General features: G+C 41.9%; 1 protein-coding gene across 1 annotated transcript in view; it reads right to left on the bottom strand.

Annotated features, from left to right (window-relative positions):
- Positions 1-569: 569 nt before the first annotated feature.
- LOC117826901 (disks large-associated protein 1-like) overlaps positions 570-20,536 on the bottom strand; it is a 126,930-nt gene continuing 106,963 nt past the window's right edge. The window contains exons 7-16 of the mRNA XM_034703319.1: positions 16,448-16,572; positions 15,967-16,092; positions 15,671-15,829; positions 13,998-14,080; positions 7,115-7,160; positions 6,584-6,862; positions 4,043-4,178; positions 3,538-3,629; positions 3,236-3,388; positions 570-674 (exon numbers count right to left, since the gene is read on the bottom strand). Coding sequence (XP_034559210.1) covers positions 672-674; positions 3,236-3,388; positions 3,538-3,629; positions 4,043-4,178; positions 6,584-6,862; positions 7,115-7,160; positions 13,998-14,080; positions 15,671-15,829; positions 15,967-16,092; positions 16,448-16,572 — 1,202 coding nt within the window. The 3' untranslated portion in view covers positions 570-671. The remainder of the gene's footprint in view (positions 675-3,235; positions 3,389-3,537; positions 3,630-4,042; positions 4,179-6,583; positions 6,863-7,114; positions 7,161-13,997; positions 14,081-15,670; positions 15,830-15,966; positions 16,093-16,447; positions 16,573-20,536) is intronic.

The following is a 20,536-nucleotide window of genomic DNA, read 5'->3' as shown; positions in this document are numbered from 1 at the left end:
CACATTGACTAGAATAGAAACCTATCAGATCTGGTGCTGTGACGGATCAGAGACAGACCGGACACGGATCTGGTGGAATTTGTCCGTGAGCTTTTACACACACAGGTCTGAGCTCACTTTGTCATGAAGTGAATGGATGGATGGGCCTACGATGAGGACTGAAAGCTACAGTATGTTCTCAATGTCAAGTACTGCACACTTTATCTGTGCTGTACTCAACTGCATCCTTACAAGAGGTGACCTCCCTGATCTTCATGATGTAGACAGACAGAGCCGGCTCATGGATATGGAGATTGGAACTTGTGTTATAATTGTTTCTTGGCATCGCAGCCGTCTTTGTAGTGACTTCACTTTAGTCTCTGAAGATTATTTAAGGTACCTCTCAGGTAAACTGTGTCATGCATTTAATGAGAAGGAACACTAACACTCCCTTACGTCATCTGTCTTCACACTGGAGCGACAAAACACACAACAAAAAGTCACTTGCGGTGGGGCGGCAGCAGGCGTCAGTAAGATGAGAGCAAGGAAGGAAGGATAGGTAGAAGGAAGCATGGAAGGATGGATGGAAGGACAGACATTATGGTTCTACGGTGGCCCAGAGGTGTCAAGGCCCTGAGGTGCTGTTGGCATTGCAGTTATGCTGATTGATGTGTGGTTGTTTGCAAACGCCTTCACTGTCAACACAAAAAAAAAGCAGAAAGAAAGAAAAACACAGGAATGAGAGCGAATGAGGAAGCCAGCAGATTCAAGAATCACAATGACACAAGTCCAGGCACAGATACTGACAGAGCAGGCTGTGTAAACACAAAGAGTCTACATACATAAGAATGTATTCATCTGTACTATCAGAAGGACAAGTACTTCATACACTAACACTACACCACGGGAGAGAGGCTGAGTGCTTCAGTGTGGACAGTTCTCAGTTCTCATTGGTTAAAGTTATTTTTCAAAGATGAGTGTGAGTTCTGGTGATTGTTGTCTGGCCCTGGTTCTTGGAGGACTTCCTGTCCTCTCTGCATGTTGGCTCTGCAGGAGCAACTCTGGCAGCAGCTTGATGAACCAGAACCAAGCTCACATTAGTCTAATTACTTTGTGCTCCAGTGTTATCCCATCGTCTTTGTGAAGGGCTTCATGGCCACGCTCTTTATGCAAATACAGAAAAAATCACCAATCTTCTTCCAGAACTGCACAACTCACCTTTAATTTATTGAAATGAATGTAGAGACGTGCATGCACAGAGAAGGTGTGAGTGGGCCTTGAAGAGAACATGCTGTCACATTAGAGGTTATAATGAGCAGCACTTCACAATGCAGCTTTTACTGAATCTTAATCAAAGCATTAAAATATGGAGAACACTTTTTTATTATTAGACTGGCCTGATACATGTTAGTTTTATCCAAAGCCTAATCTCTTTCCATCTCTTAGATTACATAAAACAGCAGGCTGAGAATCCTCCAATCAGAGCTGCTGCTGCTGCTGAGTCTGGAGGAAATGCCTGCATCCTTTCAGTCATTGTGTTTCTTCTGGTGCACAGATTCATCACCGTCCTAACAGACTTATTGTTGTCCTGAGCAGTAATATGATGAGACATGGACACATAATTCATGTTTGGTAAAGTATCACAAACTCAAAATGACAGAATTCTGGCTCTAAAAGACAGCTGAGTATTTCTGAGTCCTTTTTTTGCAGGCTGCAGGTTTTTGGTATAACTGTGAGATATGCTGATCACATGTTGACCTTTAATGCTAATATTGATTTGCAAAAACGGCCAATCAGAGACTTTTCTTCCTGCAGAAGATGAGGGGTTCTAATGTTGATAGATCACTTTAAAAAAATATTTGATTAATCTTTTATGGAGTCTATTTTAACTTTTGTGATGATCTGTTGGTTATTATTTTTATTATTTTTATTATTATTTTAATCATTATTATTTTGATCATTGCTTTAACATTTATTTATCTTATTTATAAAAAATGTATTATTTATTTATCTATTTATTTCTTGTATTCATCTGATCTTGTTAACGCAACCTTATTTTTAACTTTTCTTTCCAGAAACTGATTGTTACCCAGGTTTATGTGTCAGATACTTTGTCTTTCTTTGTTGATTATCTAAATAACACTTTAAATAAAATATATTTTAAGCACAAACACAATTTAAAGCATTCAGAAGGACTTAATTTATAAAACAAAACATCAAACTGCTGTGAGTTTGTCATGCTCTCATCGGCCCTGCCTTCTTCTATGTTATCAGCACGTATGACACAGGATGCATCATTGAATGTCTTTAGAGACATGGTGGCTGGAAATATTATATCTCAATCTAAAGGTTGGCGGTTCGATCCCAGCTCCTGCAGTCACATGCTGAAGTGTCCTTGGTTATAGTGACCTCAATATCATCCAAAACATCCAAAACAAATGTGTGTAAAATGTTGATATTTCTTATGTTATATACAGCTAAAACAGCCTGGGGTCAAATTGACCCCAAGGAACACTTTTTTTTACAGCATATTGGAACATATCAACATTTTAATTTTATGTTTTCCAAGTTTTCCCCATTAAATTAGGAAAAGTCATGAAATATGAAGCCAAAAAAATGATGTTAGTCATTAATTTAGAGACGTTAAATGGTCTCCAAGGATAATAGGAGAGTTAAAGCTGTTTGCAGGTTTAAGCATGCATTTTTTTCCTTTTTTTTCTCCTCAATTTTGTATCCTTGAGAAGTTGTTCTGTAACCCTTTGGCAAACCTTTATACTGCTGCACTGAAGGACTCTACAGCTCACTTGTTAGATACAGTTTAACAGCCACAGACAGATGATTGATGGACAGACACTGTGCTGCTGAAAATGAAACGCTGTCAGCCTCAGGTGGCTGAAGCAAGAGTCGAAGCTGTGAACCTAAGTGTGTTTGCCTTCAAAGAGCCAGAAACAAAACATCACTGTGCTTTTTAACTGAATGCAACAAGGTCTGGGTTTTCATCGGGTCCTCATGTGGTTTTTATGAACTGATCCTTGAGTAGTAGTCCGGGCAAAAGCTAGACTATACTCTGCGTCGAGGTTAATACATATACCTTTGGGGTACCACAGACAACTGCCATTTGTTTCTAAATGAAGGATTCACAAAGGAATCACACTCATCGTCGCCAAAATAAACTAGCACATCATTCAATCCCCTTAAGATGATGGTGTTCTTCCAAATCAGCCTGGCAGCAGACAGGAAGCTGGAGTGTGCGTACCTTTCTGTCAGGGGGATCCAGAGGTCTCCAGCTGTTGGCTCTGAGCTGGTGAAGCTCATCAAACTTAAGGCTTACGTTCTCGATTGACAGCTGAAGCATGTCCCAGAAACCAGCCAAGTCTGAGGCCACAGGACGGGGGTGGGCGTTCGGGTTCTGATGGAGTAAGAAGGAGGAGATGATGGAGGATGAATATCTTGTTTTATTAACAGTGCATAGTGCTCCCCAGAGGACTGCAGTACAGTAAATGAGTTTATTCTGTTGCACAGAGAGAGAGGTGTGACTTTGGTGTGAGTGAGACTCACCAGGTTCTCCTCACACAGCTCCCTGAACTGTTGAAACTTCTGCGATATGAGAAGCTGAGCACTTCCAACAGCACTCCGCATTTTTCCAAGGACTACAGGCAGAGACATCGAGTTACAAAGGACCAAAGAACTGCACTGAAGAATCACAATCTGTTGTTGCACTGCTCTCTTTACGAAGTTTTATACACCTTTAACCTCTCAACATAGAGAGCGGTTCACCATCACTGCCTCCAGTGTTTAGGTGATTCGTGCCAATGTGTCACTTTGGTGCTAAAATTCTAAATTGGGATCCATGAAATATTTATGCAAAACACAAAACCAACTTGAATAACAAACAGAGGCAAACACAGCCTCTATAAGTGGACATACTCAAAATTGCCCTTACAGCCATTACAGACTGTTTGTCTCTACCAGAACCAGTTATTGCAATTAATACAGCTAGAGTTAAAAGTTGTATAACTCCCCTTTAACCTCGACCTGACGACCCCCGCCCACAGAGACCTACCTTCTTCAGGCAGGTCGTTCTCCCGCTGGTCCAGCTCCATCTGTCGACACCAGCCGTCCAAGCGGTCAGTCTCTGCCTGCAACAGCTTCAGAAACCAGCGTCCGTCTCTGTGGCACACTGACCGCTGCACCACCTGCTGAACAAGTAGTCATGCTTTTCACATGATGTGCAGACACGCTGGTTTTATCTCATGCACAAAGACAGACTGGAGCACTCTGGGGTGGAATACGCTGGAATACTCAATGAGGCTCAATCAAGAACCACTTGTCTATGGTCAAGACTATACTGTATAAATGAAGTGGACATCCTCTGAGTGTGGAGAGTGAGGCCAGCAGAGGTGACCTTAATGTTTGAAAGAAAGGTCAAGAAGTCCATGGCAGGATGACCCTTCTTTCAATTTGATGTATTTCCGCAATTGATATTCCCCCAGTGAGTCTAAGTCTCAAATCCTAGTTTCCAGGTCTTCTGTAGAACTACAAATGGAAAACAATATAGGCCTGTAACAGTGAAATATAAAGTAAATATACACAGTTAATGAAGGAAGCTACATGCACAAGTCTCCACCATCAAATTCCAATCCCTCACAGTGAGTCTGGTCCTGCTGGAGGTTTCTGCCTGTTAAAGGAAGTTTGTCCTTGCCACTGTAACTTGCTAAATGCTGCAAAGTGCTCTGCTCATGGTGGATTAAGATGAGATCAGACTGAGTCCTGTCTGTAAGATGGGACTGGATCTGATCCGGTCTTGATGTTGGGCCTTTGTTAATAATAGAACATAGAGTACGGTCTAGACCTGCTCTGTTTGGAAAGAGTCTGAGGGGAACATTTGTTGTGATTTGGCGCTTTATAAATAAAGATTGATTGATTGATTGATTTAGCACAAAAAAAACATTGACAATTATTTCATGGTATGCTTTTGAAAGCAACATAAAGAAGGTGATGTTACAAAGATACCTTAATATCTTGGGTGACTGGTTGAATTGTAAAGACTCTGTTTAAAAACTCACTTTTATCAATGTGCTTTTACAGGAGATGTCACCTGAGTGTGTTTTAATCAAGAGGGTTTTATTCTTTTTAGGCAGCATCACTGGCAGGATTATATAATTGTATTTTAGAATTGTATATTTTAATATTTCTTATGTTTTTTTTATTTTGTTTAATCTTTTGATGTTTTTATTCTTCCAACATGTTTTTATTTCCTTTTATCTCTTTCTCACATTTTTAATTGGATTTGGTTTGATGTCTTTATTTTGAACATGTAAAAATAAAATAGAAAAAAAACATACAATTAAAAAAGAAGAAATAGTTATACAAAAAAAAAAAATCAATCAGTTCCATTAGCAAGCACTGAAATATTTTACTTTACATGTGCAATTTTTTTTTAGTTTTTTCTCATTAGTAAAGCACTTTTTAAAAATTATTATTATAATTATTATTATTATTATTATTATTATTATTATTATTATTATTATTATTATTATTATTATCATATTATTATTCTTATTATTAGTAGTATTATTATTATCATTATTATTATTATTATTATTATTATTATTATTATTATTATAATAAATATTTTACTATTATTATTATTATTATTATTATAATTATAATTATTATTATTATTATTATTATTATTATTTTACTATTATTATTATAATTATTATTATTATAATTATTATTATTCTTATTATTCTTATTCTTATTATTATTTTACTATTACTATTATAATTATTCTTATTCTTATTATTATTTTACTATTACTATTATAATTATTATTATTATTATTATTAGTAGTATTATTATTATCATTATTATTATTATTATTATTATTATTATTATTATTATAAATATTTTACTATTATTATTATTATTATAATTATAATTATTATTATTATTATTATTATTATTATTATTATCATATTATTATTATTATTATTATTAGTATTATTATTATCATTATTATTATTATTATTATTATTATTATTATTATTATTTTACTATGATTATTATTATTATTATTATTTTTATTATTATTATTATTATTATTATTATTATTATTATTATTATTATTATTATTATTATTATTATTATTATTATTATTATTATTATCCTGTGATTCTAGGGACTTGGTACGGTCAGGTTTTGTAATAAATTTAAAATAGTGTTGGTTTCTCAATGTCGTCACAAAATGTAATTTCTAAATCCTGAAATGTCAAACCAGTCCTAATATACTTCATTCATTGATTAAATGAACACATCCTCATCTCCCAAAGAACAGATGACAAACATGCAGCGTCATTATTACTCAGACACGGAGCTACTTTTAGTTAGCTTTGAGTCAGATGGTTTATTTCTAACATTTCCCCTCCTTCACTCTGCCTCCTCAAACTCCTGACAAAAACACCAGCAGGACTTTAATCTGAAAGTTATTTGGTGCTGGGACTTGTAGGTTATTGCTGCTTAAAATCAGTCTGATGGGGTTCAGAGAGGCTGCAACCCTCCATGAGGAGAGGGGGACTCCAGGGTCTGTCCCCCCACATACCTCGAGGATGGACGAGCTGTTGAAGTTGACATCGAGTGAATCGTCCGTCACGCTGTCTATCCAGGGGTCTGGAGGAGGGAGGATGGACGGGTCGAAACCTACATCGTCGTAGTCATCAGAGGTACAGGCGTGGTAGTGGTTCCCTGAGCCCTGGATGCTGACGGTGGAAGTGGCAGCATCACGAGAGTATTGTCGAGAGAGGGCCCCGGGTGACATGATCTCCATGTCAGTGTCAGAGTCCAGAGGGGTGTCCATGTGGTCTGGCAGGTCCAAATCTGCCTGGAGGAGAAAAATGCACATACATCTCAATACCTGTCTCAATGAATGAGCGGTTGTTTGAAGGACTGTGCCTGTGGGGACTGTGCAGGTCTGTTCTGCTCCACTCGAGGTCCAGATGCTTTAGATTCAAATCAGTCTAACTCATTTGGACATAACTCATCTCATCAGAACCGTGATTTCACAAGAAACAATGAACCCTTAACGTGCATCCTGAAAACAAACAACCACACAAAAAAATCACAGGAAGCTTACCTGCACAGCTGCCGTCACACTGTTGGAGCGCTGGAATCGACGGTACCTGACCACAAGAGGGAGAAACATAATGAATACTTCCCCACTCCAAGGCAATGACAAGATCTGGGACTTAAGGATTTTTGAGACATGGTCATATATCATTGGTTTATAATAATAATAATAAGGTTAAGTGGTCCAAGGTATCAACAACTTCAATACATCAGTCAAAATGTGAGCTGTAGTTCTGGGAAGTGTCCTGGAACAAGAGCAAGGAGTGTCTGTTGGCCCGGCATTGGCATCACAAGCAAGAAGTGACTGAGTATATGCATTCAGAACTCTGCTGCACGCCTCCTCACCTGCACCTGCACCAACTCCCGTGACCTCATCACCCCCGTCCTCCAACATCTTCACTGGCTCCCCGTCCCCACCTACTGCATACAGTTTAAAATCCTGCTCCTCACCTATAAAGCCCTCCACCACTAGGCCCCTTCCTTCCTCACTGACCTCCTCCACCACCAGGCCCCTACCTACCTCACTGACCTCCTCCACCACAAGGCCACTTCCTACCTCACTGACCTCCTCCACCACCAGGCCCCTTCCTTCCTCACTGACCTCCTCCACCACCAGGCCCCTTCCTACCTCACTGACCTCCTCCACCACCAGGCCCCTTCCTACCTCACTGACCACCTCCACCACCAGGCCCCTTCCTTCCTCACTGACCTCCTCCACCACCAGACCTCTTCCTGCCTCACTGACCTCCTCCACCACCAGGCCCCTTCCTACCTCACTGACCTCCTCCACCACCAGGCCCCTTCCTTCCTCACTGACCTCCTCCACCACCAGGCCCCTTCCTACCTCACTGACCTCCTCCACCACCAGGCCCCTTCCTACCTCACTGACCTCCTCCACCACCAGGCCCCTTCCTACCTCACTGACCTCCTCCACCACCAGGCTCCTTCCTACCTCACTGACCTCCTCCACCACCAGGCCCCTTCCTACCTCACTGACCTCCTCCACCACCAGGCCCCTTCCTACTTCACTGACCTCCTCCACCACCAGGCCCCTTCCTGCCTCACTGACCTCCTCCATCATCACACTCCTTCCTGTAACCTGCGTTCCTCACATGCCAACCTCCTGTCTCCACCTCACAGAGCCAAGCACCGAACCTGAGGGGACAGAGCCTTCTCCATAGCTGCCCCCACCCTCTGGAACTCTCTCCCCACTCATATCCAAAACTGCTCTGACCCTTCAACATTCAAATCTCTTTTAAAAACTCTTTTAAAGTTAGCTTTTAATTTGTGATTGTACTGTTGTTTTGTTTGATCTGTGTTCCTTGTTCTTTGCTTGTATCGATTTTAACAGTGTCTTTGAGTTTCTGAAAAGCGCTTTATAAATAAAATGTATTATTATTATCATTATTATTAACACTAACAAAGCTAACAATGGATAAATATGACGGGCGGATGATTTGGAAGAATGGCCTCACTGGTTCGCACCATAATGGTTCCATATAATTGGACTTTAATAACCTGAAAAAGACTACATTGTGCTTGGCAGTCAGTGAGAACCGTCCTCAGTCACAGTTGTTTGAGTTTGTATCATATAGAATAACCTCGGCAGAGAAGTGTGTGGGCGTTTGTTGTGGCCAGAGAGAGAAATAATTACAAGGCTGCCAGAGATGACTCAGCCAGACTTCCAAATCCGTCTCAAGCAAAACACAACGTCAGTAAAAGGACCTGACTGACTGTATGAGCAGATTATTGTACATAGATGTTGTTCTTTTTAAGTCGTGGCGAAAATGTGGAGCCTTTCAATATCTTAATTTTGACTCCATTGGATATAAGTTGTGAAATTCAGCTGCACATTTAAAAGCTAATGCCACATGGTGAAAAAATAGTGCTGTTCCAGGATTTAACATAAGATGAGATTTAAGTCAAACGAAGGGTTAACAAGAGTCTACCATCACACCCATGTGTTACATCTCACCAGGCCATATTGTATCCTCTCACTTATACACAGAGCTGAGGTTGTATCCAGAAAGTCTCCAGCAGCACCTCGCTGTGTTCCCTGACTGAAATGGGGGCCTCGTGATGCAGGACTTGGATGCTGGGGTTCTGTCAGCCAGATGGAAGCAGACAGCCAGTTTTGCATGAACCTGTTTGCCTCCCGCCTACACAGCTAGGTGTAGAGGTGCTTTATATGAGTGGCAGCTTCATCCTGGTGAGGTGCTGAGAAGTTTTTATCACCCTCTGTAATGCTCACAGCTGAGGGATGATGCAACTGTCACACCAAGAAGTGATCCAGCCAGACAGATTCATCTAGTTTTGTGAGCCTGATTCGGAGGCAGGATAATCCAGGAGGCCTCAGAGTCTGTGAATGACAAAGATCTTCTTCTTTCGTTTTGTGTGTGTGGAGGTGTGAGTGTGGTGAGACCAGGTTTGGTACTCAGTATTATGGACATCTGTTGTCCTGGCATCAAGATATCAGGACTCTGACCTTCTGTCTGTTCGTTGATTCATCCATGCTATAATCAGAGTGATGACAGGAAAGTCTTCAGCAAGCTTGAGATTTTAAGAGTAGGCTTCAAACTTTCCTTTTTGATAAAGCTTATAGTTAGAGCTGGATCAGGCTTGGACCAGCTCTTAGTTATGCTGCTATAGGCTTAGACTGACACACTGGGATCCTGTCTTTCCCTCTCTCTCCTCTCTCTGCCTGTCTCTTACTTTAACTCTTCCTGTCCCATTAAAGTTACTAACCATAGACCTTTCTGGAGTCCCTGAGCTCCCTTGTCTCGTAGGTTCCTCTGGATCTCTGCTGGAGATTCCTTTTTTGGGTCTGTCATTCTTTCTTTCTTCCTTTTGATTCCTTTCTGCTTTCTTTCTTTCTTTTCTTCTTTTATTTTCTGTTCTTTTCTTTCTTTCATTCCTTTTTCCTTTCTTCTTTCTTTCTTCACTTCTCTCTTTTCTTCTTCCTTCCTCTCTTACCTTCTCACTTTTTCATTCCATGTTTCTTCATCCTTTGTCTCCTTTTCTTATCTCGTCCTTTCCTTCTGTCATTCTTTCACCATTTATTCTCTCTTTTTCTTTCATCTGGTCTCCCTCTCTTCTCTCTTTTCTTAGACCTTTCTGGAGTCCCTGAGCTCCCTTGTCTCGTAGGTTCCTCTGGATCTCTGCTGCTGTGGACATGCCAGACTCCAGCTGCTACAACTACTACTATCCGTCTCCCCACTATCATCTCTCTCTCTTTCTTCCCCTCCTTCTATCCCTCTCTCCAACAGTAGGTCTCAGCAGACGTGTGTCTAACATGAGTCTGGTCCTGCTGGAGGTTTCTGCCTGTTAAAGGAAGTTTGTCCTTGCCACTGGAACTTGCTAAATGCTGCAAAGTGCTCTGCTCATGGTGGATTAAGATGAGATCAGACTGAGTCCTGTCTGTAACATGGGACTGGATCTTATCCGGTCTTGATGTTGGGTCTTTGTTAATAATAGAACATAGAGTATAGTCTAGACCTGCTCTGTTTGGAAAGAGTCTTCAGATAACGTTTGTTGGGATTTGGTGCTTTATAAATAAAGATTGATTGATTGGTTGACTGGTGATAGAACTAAAGGGGGTCGTGCAGACAGGTGGGAACAGGGAGTCCACGAGAGGGTAGAGCATTGAAGGGTACAGGTGAAGAGAGTCAGGGTGGACAGGCTGGCAAAGGTCTGCCCTTCAAGGAATGTTAAAGATCCAGTCACAGAGGCAGAGATCCATAGATCACTGAGGTTGATGACGAGCTTGGAGCATAAATATGGTCAATTCAAAGCCTCGTCACAGACGCTCCTCTGGTCCAGGATGGAGGATCAAAGTCCACCGACCCGTCACACTGCACTGAAAACCATTCGATCCTTCTCCAGCTGGCTCATTGCATCTTCAACTCACAGCTCTCCCTGCCTCTGTGTTTGCACCGAGCTGCAGACATTACTTCAGTCCTACTTTTATGGTCCTGAATAATATCTCAGCTGTCATTGCTCTCGTCACCATCCTACCGTCAGGGAAAGGCTGCTCGTGCTTTGTTAGGATGAGCACCATCTCAAAGGATGTCTCTGTTTCTTTGTTGGCTTTCTGTGTCGGGTGGGTGGATGGAGAATGCTGTTTCTTCGTGTTGCTTTCAGCTGGTTCCTCCTTGTCTTTCCGTAGCATGCTACCCACAGGGAAGTCCTGTGAAAAGTTATGGTGCAGTGGAGTGTGGTGGTGCACCACGGTGCTTCTTGCTGGTAACTGGTAACGCAGATTAGACCCACACACTTTCCTACTCTTGTTTTCTGCCTTTTCTTGGCATGCCCACCTTCACTGTCAGTTAGAAATCTGAGGCCTGCAAATATCACCAACTCCTCACTTTAAGTAAATGACTCATGGAGGCTGTGATCGGTTGGGGTCTTGAAAAACCCAGCAGCAAGCTATTATCAAAGATCTACGGGTAGCTTTCAATGACTCGCCTTTGTCATGGAACATAAAGGTTGTTGACTCACATTTATGGTCTTAATTTTGTATAAACAGTGAAGATGGAGGGTCCAGGAGGCAGACACCCTCTCTACTTTTAAGAGTAGGCTTCAAACTTTCCTTTTTGATAAAGCTTATAGTTAGAGCTGGATCAGGCTTGGACCAGCTCTTAGTTATGCTGCTATAGGCTTAGACTGCCGGGGGAACTGGCGCACTGACACACTGGGATCCTATCTCACCCCCTTCCCCACAACACCCCCATCACTTACTTTAACTCTTCCTGTCACATTAAAGTTACTAACCATAGACCTTTATGGAGTCCCTGAGCTCCCTTGTCTTGTAGACGTCCTCCTGCTGTGGACGTTCCAGACTGATACGGACGGCAACAGCTACTACTACTCGTTTCATCACTATCACCGCTCCCTTTATCTCCTATTCTCCTCTATCCCCTTTCCAGACCCAACTCGGTCTCAGCAGATGTGTGTCTAACATGAGTCTGGTCCTGCTGGAGGTTTCTGCCTGTTAAAGGAAGTTTTTCCTCGCCACTGTAACTTGCTAAATACTGCGAGGTGCAATGCTCATGGTGGATTAAGGTGGGGTAAGACTGAGTCTTATCCTGTCTTGAAGTTGGGTCCGGCTGAAAGGTCATGTTTCCCCTGACATCATGCAGTTTCTAATCTTTTTATTTGCTGGATACTGAATCTGTCGCTGAGGGAAAAGTCTTCCTGGTTTGTCGGCTGTGCTGTAGTGACCCGGCAGGTTTGAGTAGCTTGTGGTTTCATGCGGGACAGCAGATTGGCCAAATATGAATCCTCATTAAGATGGTTTGATCACTCATTAATTATCATTTGAACAACCACTCTGCTTTCAATGAATCTCCACTAACAGATCTCTGAGTGAGATTATATTAGATCAGATCTCTATTCTCATGTGTGAGGATGATAATCAGGCTGTTCACACTGACCACTGAGTGAAAGACAAAGTTTGGCTTTTGTATCCACTCAGAGTCTTGTCTGCTGGCATCACTGTGAGCTGAAGGATCTCAGTCTTTGCCTCAAGGCTCAAACTTTGTGAGATGACACTTACTGGATGAGAAGCTCGGTTATCCAGAGATCGGGGAGTTTCTTACACGAGTTCTAGGGGAGGCTGGTTTCATGTTTTTAAAAGAGAGAAATGATTCAGCTCTACCTGCTCAAGGTCACAGAGTGCCCTGTCTTTGGAAATACATTAGAGAGTATAGGTGAGAGGGTAAAAATACCAGGATGTTTTTAAGAAATGACCTTTTTTCTTTGGATCATTATTTCTCAAGAAGGCGACAACGAGATGTCAGATCCATTTCCAGTAAACGAGCTGAAATGAGGCGAGAGCAGCGGACAGCTCTCAAAGCTTTCAGCTTTCAAGACAACTATAACTCTGTGCTTTCTTCTGTCAGTCTCTCTGGTTGAACAGCAAGTATACCAGCCTTCTAATCAGGATTTGGGGCGACGTAATGAACCTTCAGTTCACAGAGGAAAGATCTCCTAACATCAGAGAGAGTGGATCACAGCGGTTTGGATCCAGTGAACGCTGTGCATGAGTTCCAGGTTAGTGAATGCACTCGTAGCAGAGAGTTGGTGAAGTGATCATGGATAAATGTCTCAAAGAGGAGAGTGTGTAATCAGCAGCATGTGGGTGTCTGCAGAGAAACCACTTTGCCTTGCAGCTTTTCAGAGAGCTAGGAGTGTTTGGTGAGACTCCAGCACCATTACTGAAACATCTTATCCTGTACTTTACAGGAGGGCCTGGTGCCACTATAATAAGATACTGGATGGGGGATGGACTTGTCATATATGTTAACCAAGAACAATAGATGCTGGATAAGGGACCATCACAAAGACAGAGGAGTACATGTATGGGAACAGATCATAATCTGGGTGGATGACGCCACAAGCTGCTCTTCTTTTTCAATACTCCACCCGGCTTGGGGTATGTTGGTGTTTACGTTCACTGCCATGTTTGTGAGCATTGTGATTATGCATTATCCATCATATGATACTTCCCAGTCCGCTCCTCTCGTTGGTATTCTGTCAATCTGACCTGGAATCGTAAATATTAAGCATGTTTGATATTTACGCTACCAGGTAAGGGAGGCTCTGACGTGGAAAAATAGTTGTACTGCTGCCACACACTTGACACTTACAGTGAGGCCCAAATTGTTGGTATTGGCAAATCAGGCCCTAAATCTGTCTTAAAGTCATCTTGTGTGTGGCTAGCCTTACTGTGGTTTTAAACTCAGCTGAACTGATTCATCTAAACACGTAAACATGTTTCCTATCCATGCTTTGGAAGAAAATGTCCTTCCTTTTTGTAATGCACTAATAAATTGTCAAAGAAATGGAAGAAGAAGAAGGGTTTTCAATTTTAAAAAAGAGGTGTGCCTCACCCTCTGTCATCCTCCACTTGTACCCCTACAGAGGTGAACTTAGATGGGTCCTCTGGATCTGGAATCTCCTCTGGTCCATCCACCTGAGGGAGACAAACAGAACAAATACAAGGAAACTGAATTTATTATTATTATATCAAAGCAAAGTACTTCCTTAAAGTTTTGGGGGATTTTTGTTGAATCTTTTTGTAAATGTTTTTACTGTTAATGGAATTAAATCTTAACAAGGCTTTGTTAATGTAGGAGGTAGTAGGTAGAAAACTGTCCCTCAGTCTGCTGGGCCAGAACCAGCAGACTGAGGGACAGTTTTATCCTCCAGGCAGTCAGGATGCTGAACTCTCTCCCTGTTTTTCCCCCTCTTCCCATAGTGCCCCCTTCACAGACTTAACCCCGGTCACTTTTTAGTAGAGGTGACCCCAAATAGTCGAATATTGGGCGATTCGTTCTAACGAGCCTTAGTCGACTGCCAATCTCATAGTCGAATATTTGCATATGAAACGTCATCATTCCATTCAAACCATGGGGGTGCTCAATGTCTAATTTTACATAATGTTCCTGCTTCCCGTAAAAACAGTGTCTCATATATCCTATTGTTATATAAATATAGACTTATTTAATGTAAATCTGAGAACAGCTCTTGAAGTGTTAAATCTCCTTAAAGTGGTAATTAAATCTCCCCTGGTAATTAAAGGTGGACTCTCCCATTTAGCGGGGACCTGTGGAGCAGACGTACCTCAGCTGGTCTTTAAATCTTTCTACGTTCATGGCAGCTCAAAATGTCAGGAAATAAAACTTCAGTTGATCCTAAAAACTAGTGATGAAGATGAGGAGCAGCTTCATGAAGAGGACTGTGAGATCAAGGATTACCGGACCACACAAAAACTGTACGGGGCCAAAAGAACGAGGAGGGATACCCAAAGCTGTCCGAAGCCTCAAAAACAATCCACAGCATCCCATCAACCTCCACACCATCAGAGAGGATATTCTCAAAGACAGGATTTACAGTCAACAAAGCAAGGAGCGCACTTCTGCCCGTACACACGATGGTTTTCCTCACGTACAATTTGAAAAGACTCAAGCGGACAAAGACGCGATGAAAGACTGTTTTAAAAGGTTCTGTTAAGAGATTTAAAAACCCTTTAGCTGGTTCAGGTTTGATTTTGAACATTATACAAATGTTTAGCCTTAAGTTGGACAAACTACCCTCTGCAGTGCTGCTCTCTGCTGTGTGAACACTGTTTAAATATCTCCTGATTCCTTACTCTATAGTGGAGCGTTGTTCCATGTTTAACTGATGGTGGCCTTATTTGAGTTTTCTCTCCTTCATCACCTCGTTGTTTTTGCAATATAGATTTAAAAATCTAAGTTTATGCTTATAATATTCTGTTGTCCCTTTTACTTTAAGATAAGAGTCTCTTAATTGTAAAGGGTTATGTGTAATATTGTCATGCGGTCACCATCATGCAGACTTTGGGTCAATAAGGAAAAACAACAAACATTCCACTATTCGTCGACTATGGGCAAAATCTGATGGATCAGATTCGACTAAGCAAATCCTTAGTCGGGCTCACCCCTACTTTTTAGTGTCTTGTAGGTATTAATGCTTTACTGAGTGTGTAAGTTACTGTGAAGGATATGAGGTATCTCCACCCCCACTTCAGTCTCATAAATACCTGAATGCCTATGGAGAGACATTTGCCCTTGCTCCTGAAAGCTTCTTTCCTGTAGTCGTCTCGGTGGATTTCTATAACGGGCCCCCTGGTCAGCATTGGGGGAACGGCCATGCTGACAGCCATGCTGTTGCTGATGTGCTGACTGGCCGGTCCGTGGATCTGCGAGGAGAAGAGACGAGAGCAGACGTAACGTACATCATGATCTGTGTGCTTTCAGATTGTGAATGGATGCACGGAGCAGATCCTGAGTTGTACATTAAAACTAAAAATATCACTAACAGTGTGAACTCACTCACCTGTGCATTAGCAGCCTCTATGGCAGCAGTCAGAGCCTTCATGCTGTCGATGCTTTCTGTTGAGTTGCTGAGCCCTGATTGGATGGTCATGTCACCTCTCGGTCCCTCCTCCTCCATGTATGCATCCTGGTTCAATAAAGAATAAATAAACAGATAAGACAGAGATGTTTTTAAGATGTAAGAAACACCGAACAGCTCATTCATACGTCACTGTTATTCAGATTTAGCCTCCAGGACCTGCGTTGAAGCATCTTGTTGCAGCTGACGGAGCTGTCAGAGGTCGGTCTGTGTTTATTCCCTCTGATCCATACAAACTGAACTCCAGGGAAAAGCTCTCCATGGTTCAAAGTGTTCGCTCCTATATGTTCTTTGTGTGAATAAGCCCTCAGGGTACTTTCAGCTCTCACCCATTATGTACATTACAGAGAGCTGCTTTGATGGTCTGTAACTACATGAAGGGTTTGTTAAAACAGTGCAGTACCTGTGCAGACTCAGTGCTGCTCTGGGCGGTGATGGAGATGTAGGGCTTGGAGGCTGAGGAGCAGGTGCTGGTTCGGGGCGGCACTGGAGGAGGCGTTTTCTTGTAGGTGGTGATGCAGGATGAAACTGTGAAGGATGAGAAAGAGAAAGGGGGGAGAAGACGGAGAAGGAACAAGATGTGTTATATTGATGTAAGAGATAATTGACTGTACCTCTAGCTACATTATATAGTTTACTCGGCCTCCTTACTGATCTTCCGGCTGTGTAAGATGCTTGATTCTTATTGGTCAGAACCCCTTGATGATGGTTATTAGCTTTCAGTAACAGGAGCAGCACCAGAGGCAAACTGATCACACGTCATGTCAAATCAATCCATGGAGAAGAGTTCAGACACATTTAGCTTCTGCTTGTTGACGCCATAAATGAACCACAGAACGCCACAGGAAGTCATTCCTGCCTGTGGACATGAGACTGTATAACTCCTCTCTGTGAGTCCTCTCCTCTCACAGAACAATCACTGTGCAATATCCCTGCCATTTCAACATCCTTGCACATATCTCCTTCATTCCAAGCACTTTTGTACAAAGATAATTCTAACTATTCTGAGCTTTTTTTTATATAATTTAGTATTATTTTATTTTATTTATCTTTATTTTATTTGTATTTATATCTTATTTTATTCCTTCTTCTATTAATATTTTGACTTTTTTTTCATACTGTTTTTAAGAGCTCTGTAATGACCGAATTCCCTATTGTTGTAGTACTCGAGACCGGTCTTGGTCCCGAGACTGCTTATTTAAAGGTGACATATCATGCAAAATGGACTTTTTAATGGTTCTCTACCTGAAATATGTGTCCCTGTCTACAAACCCCCCGAGAATGAAAAGAATCCATTCTGCCCCTGTTCTGATTTCTCCACCTTTCTATAAATGTGTGCTGAAACCAGCCGTTTCAGACTTCAGTGTTTTTGTTACGTAACAACAATATCCGGTCTGTAACAGGAAGTCAGAGCTCGGAGCTTGTTCAGCCCATAGACTGTATAAAATAATGAATCCCTCCTCCGTTTTTCACTCCCTGCACACATGTGTGCTAACAAGGAGCTTAGGAGGGAGGCATGCTAGTTGTAGGCTGTCTTAATAAACACAAAGGTCGGTTTTACTCCCCACGTCTGCAGATTTGAAGATCTAGTGGATGATTTTTATTGAACATGGATAAGTGCTAGCGCTAGTTAGCATAGCTACATAGCTACAAGTCGTAGCTGTAGCTGTGTACCAAGACACACGTCTACATACTGACAAATAAAACAACAAGAACACTAAATCTGTGACCAATCCTTCAGAAAGGTCCTGCTGCCTTTCTGGCAGAGGTCGGTTTTACTCCCCAAGTCTGCAGATTTGAAGATCTAGTGGATGATTTTTATTTATCATGGATAAGTGCTAGCGCTAGTTAGCATAGCCACATAGCTACATGTTCGTAGCTGTCTACCAAGACACACGTCTACATACTGATAAATAAAACAACAAGAAACACTAAATCTGTGACCAATCCTTCAGAAAGGTCCTGCTGCAGGCGCCTGTCCGCCAGGATCAGATTCAGAGGGTTGAAGTAAAGCGGGTCTGTGAGCAGCCGTGTATATTCAGCCAACATGTAAACATTAGATCAACATGCTGGAGAGCCGAGGCACATCCACTTCCTGAGGGGGCGTGGTCAGAGGGAAAACAGAGTGTTCTGAGGAGGACTGAAGAAGAGGGTTTTTCAGGCAGACCAAAATCTGATCTCAAAGTGTTTTTTTGAGCATAAACTTTAAAGACATGTTTTGGGGACCTCTTAGACCAATATATATTGATGAAAAAAGCGTGATATGTCACCTTTAAGGTCTCGGTCTCGTCTCGGAATCGAAAGCATTTTTACTCGGTCTTGTCTCGGTCTTGGACTAGGCGGACTCCGTATTTCATATCAAGACCGGTCGAGGCCACCACTGATGTGTCCCTGTCATCCTATACCTCTTCTGAGATCACAGGCAACAGAAAACACAGTTGTACCTCTAATCTAAATCAAAAGTTAAACTTACAATGACCAAACAAAACTTAAGGAGTCAAAAGAAAGGCAACAACGACAAAACCAAACCTTGTTTGTTGCTGTTAATAGTATTAAAAGCAAACGTAAATAAAATAAATAGAAGTCTTTTATTTTGTTAACTCTCATGATGGTCTCACTGCACTCTGGTCTGGGACATGTCTTAGTCTCGGTTAATGTGGTCTTGACTACAACCCTAGAATTTCCCTCCCTGGGATAAATTAAGTATTTCTGATTCTGGTTCTGAAGCCCTGAATGGGTCAAACACTCCAGACAAAGACTGATACCGTGCTCTCCTTTATGTGCTCAGTCTCTGATTAATCCTCTCTCTGATGCACTCTCAAACATTCACATTAAGAGGTAATATAAGGGTCTAACACACAACTACCTGATCCATTGAAGAGCATTACTAATCCAATAAACTACATAGGTGCCAAAGACTTGCGACCCCCACTGTCCCTCACAGTGATTTAATGTAGCTTCATTTAGCTGGTCTGCAGAAAATAACCCTACCTATATGAGCATGTGTCTGTGTTTCCTGTGCCGTTATGAATTAACCTGCTGCTACTGATGCTTTTGATAATTCACTGTTCACTAACCTTAAACTTAGGAGTCGTCTGGAAACAAAGAAAGGCAGAAAACTCATTACATCTTCTATTTTCAAGCTTTTATTTAAACTTTAGCTACTATCTCTGTAGATATTTTTTACTATAATGGGCAATATGCCCCATTACCCCCCCAGGGGGTCCTGACCATAGACTGTAAATAAAAACGGACAGCGTTGCTCCGCTTCTTCCCGTTGTACAGTTCTGAAGCCAAAAAATCCCTCTCCTGGGCGCCGCCATTGTGCAGCCAGAGTCTGTGAAGCCTTTGTAATAAGCTCCGCCCTACAGCGTGACGTCACAAGACGCTGTGTGTCCTTTGAAGTTTCGTTCTACAGCGGCTGTGAATCAAAGGAAACAGGAAGTAAAACCCCGTTTTTTTAAACTCTAATAACTAACGAAAAATAAACTTTTCAGAAAAAAGAGGCCTTGAACCAAGCGGCAAACTCCGGTCTCAAACGATGAAGCCAATGCGGAAGTGTTATAAACTGCAATACATCGAGAATCCGCTTGAGGCTGGCTGCAGAAACACCGGAAACTACGTAGATATGAATGGGAAAAAGACGATCTTTGCAGCATTAATAAACATGTTTACAGCCTGGTTCAAAAAACGTCTTGGCCCTACGAAGCTAATCTCTCTAATGGCACACACTGTACGGGGGGTGAATTTTTTTCTAACGTGACGGTTCAGGAGATATTCAGATTACGAGTTTTGCCCAAATAAGGACATGACTGACTTGACTCCCGGTCGGGAACACACACCCATTGGCTAAGGGGCTCACACTACGTCACACTCTGCCTGGTTGAGTTCCGCATTACCAATATGGCTGCTGCCGTCGATTTGCTTCAAAACAGCTCTCAGGAACAGATGGGTGACATCACGGATACTACGTCCATATTTTATACAGTCTATGCCTTGAACACAAAACAGTCAGATACTAACTACATATCACCACAGCATACGGATGTGAGAAACATTCGTACGACGTGTATTTATTTTTTAAAGTTTGACTGCTCCCCCATTCAAATGAATGGACACACAAGCATGAATAAATGTCATTTCACGTGTACTTAGAACTTTCGGTAGCTGATGGCTAAATAAGGAGCATGGTTACTGAGTGTCAAACAATACAGATAAGGATTCAAGGAGAGGAGAGCTGCTCCGCTGCAGCAGGGAGAAGATGGAGACAGATCTAGTCCTGGAGGAAGTGAGCACGCTCGGTAACAGCTCCTCCAGTCCATTCAAATGAATGGGGGAGACGGATTTTTGATCTATACTGCAGCCAGCCACCAGGGGGCAGTCACACTGCTGAAAGCCTCACCACCAGGGCCGTATCCGGCACGCTTGGTCCTGACCCACACTTTGGGAGCCCCTGATTTATATGATATGATGTATATGGTCATTAAAAATG

This window comes from Notolabrus celidotus, chromosome 15 (assembly GCF_009762535.1).
Source record: "Notolabrus celidotus isolate fNotCel1 chromosome 15, fNotCel1.pri, whole genome shotgun sequence".
Taxonomy (NCBI): domain Eukaryota; kingdom Metazoa; phylum Chordata; class Actinopteri; order Labriformes; family Labridae; genus Notolabrus; species Notolabrus celidotus.
Note: the sequence above shows the minus strand (reverse complement) of the source record. Positions and strands in the feature narration are given on the sequence as shown.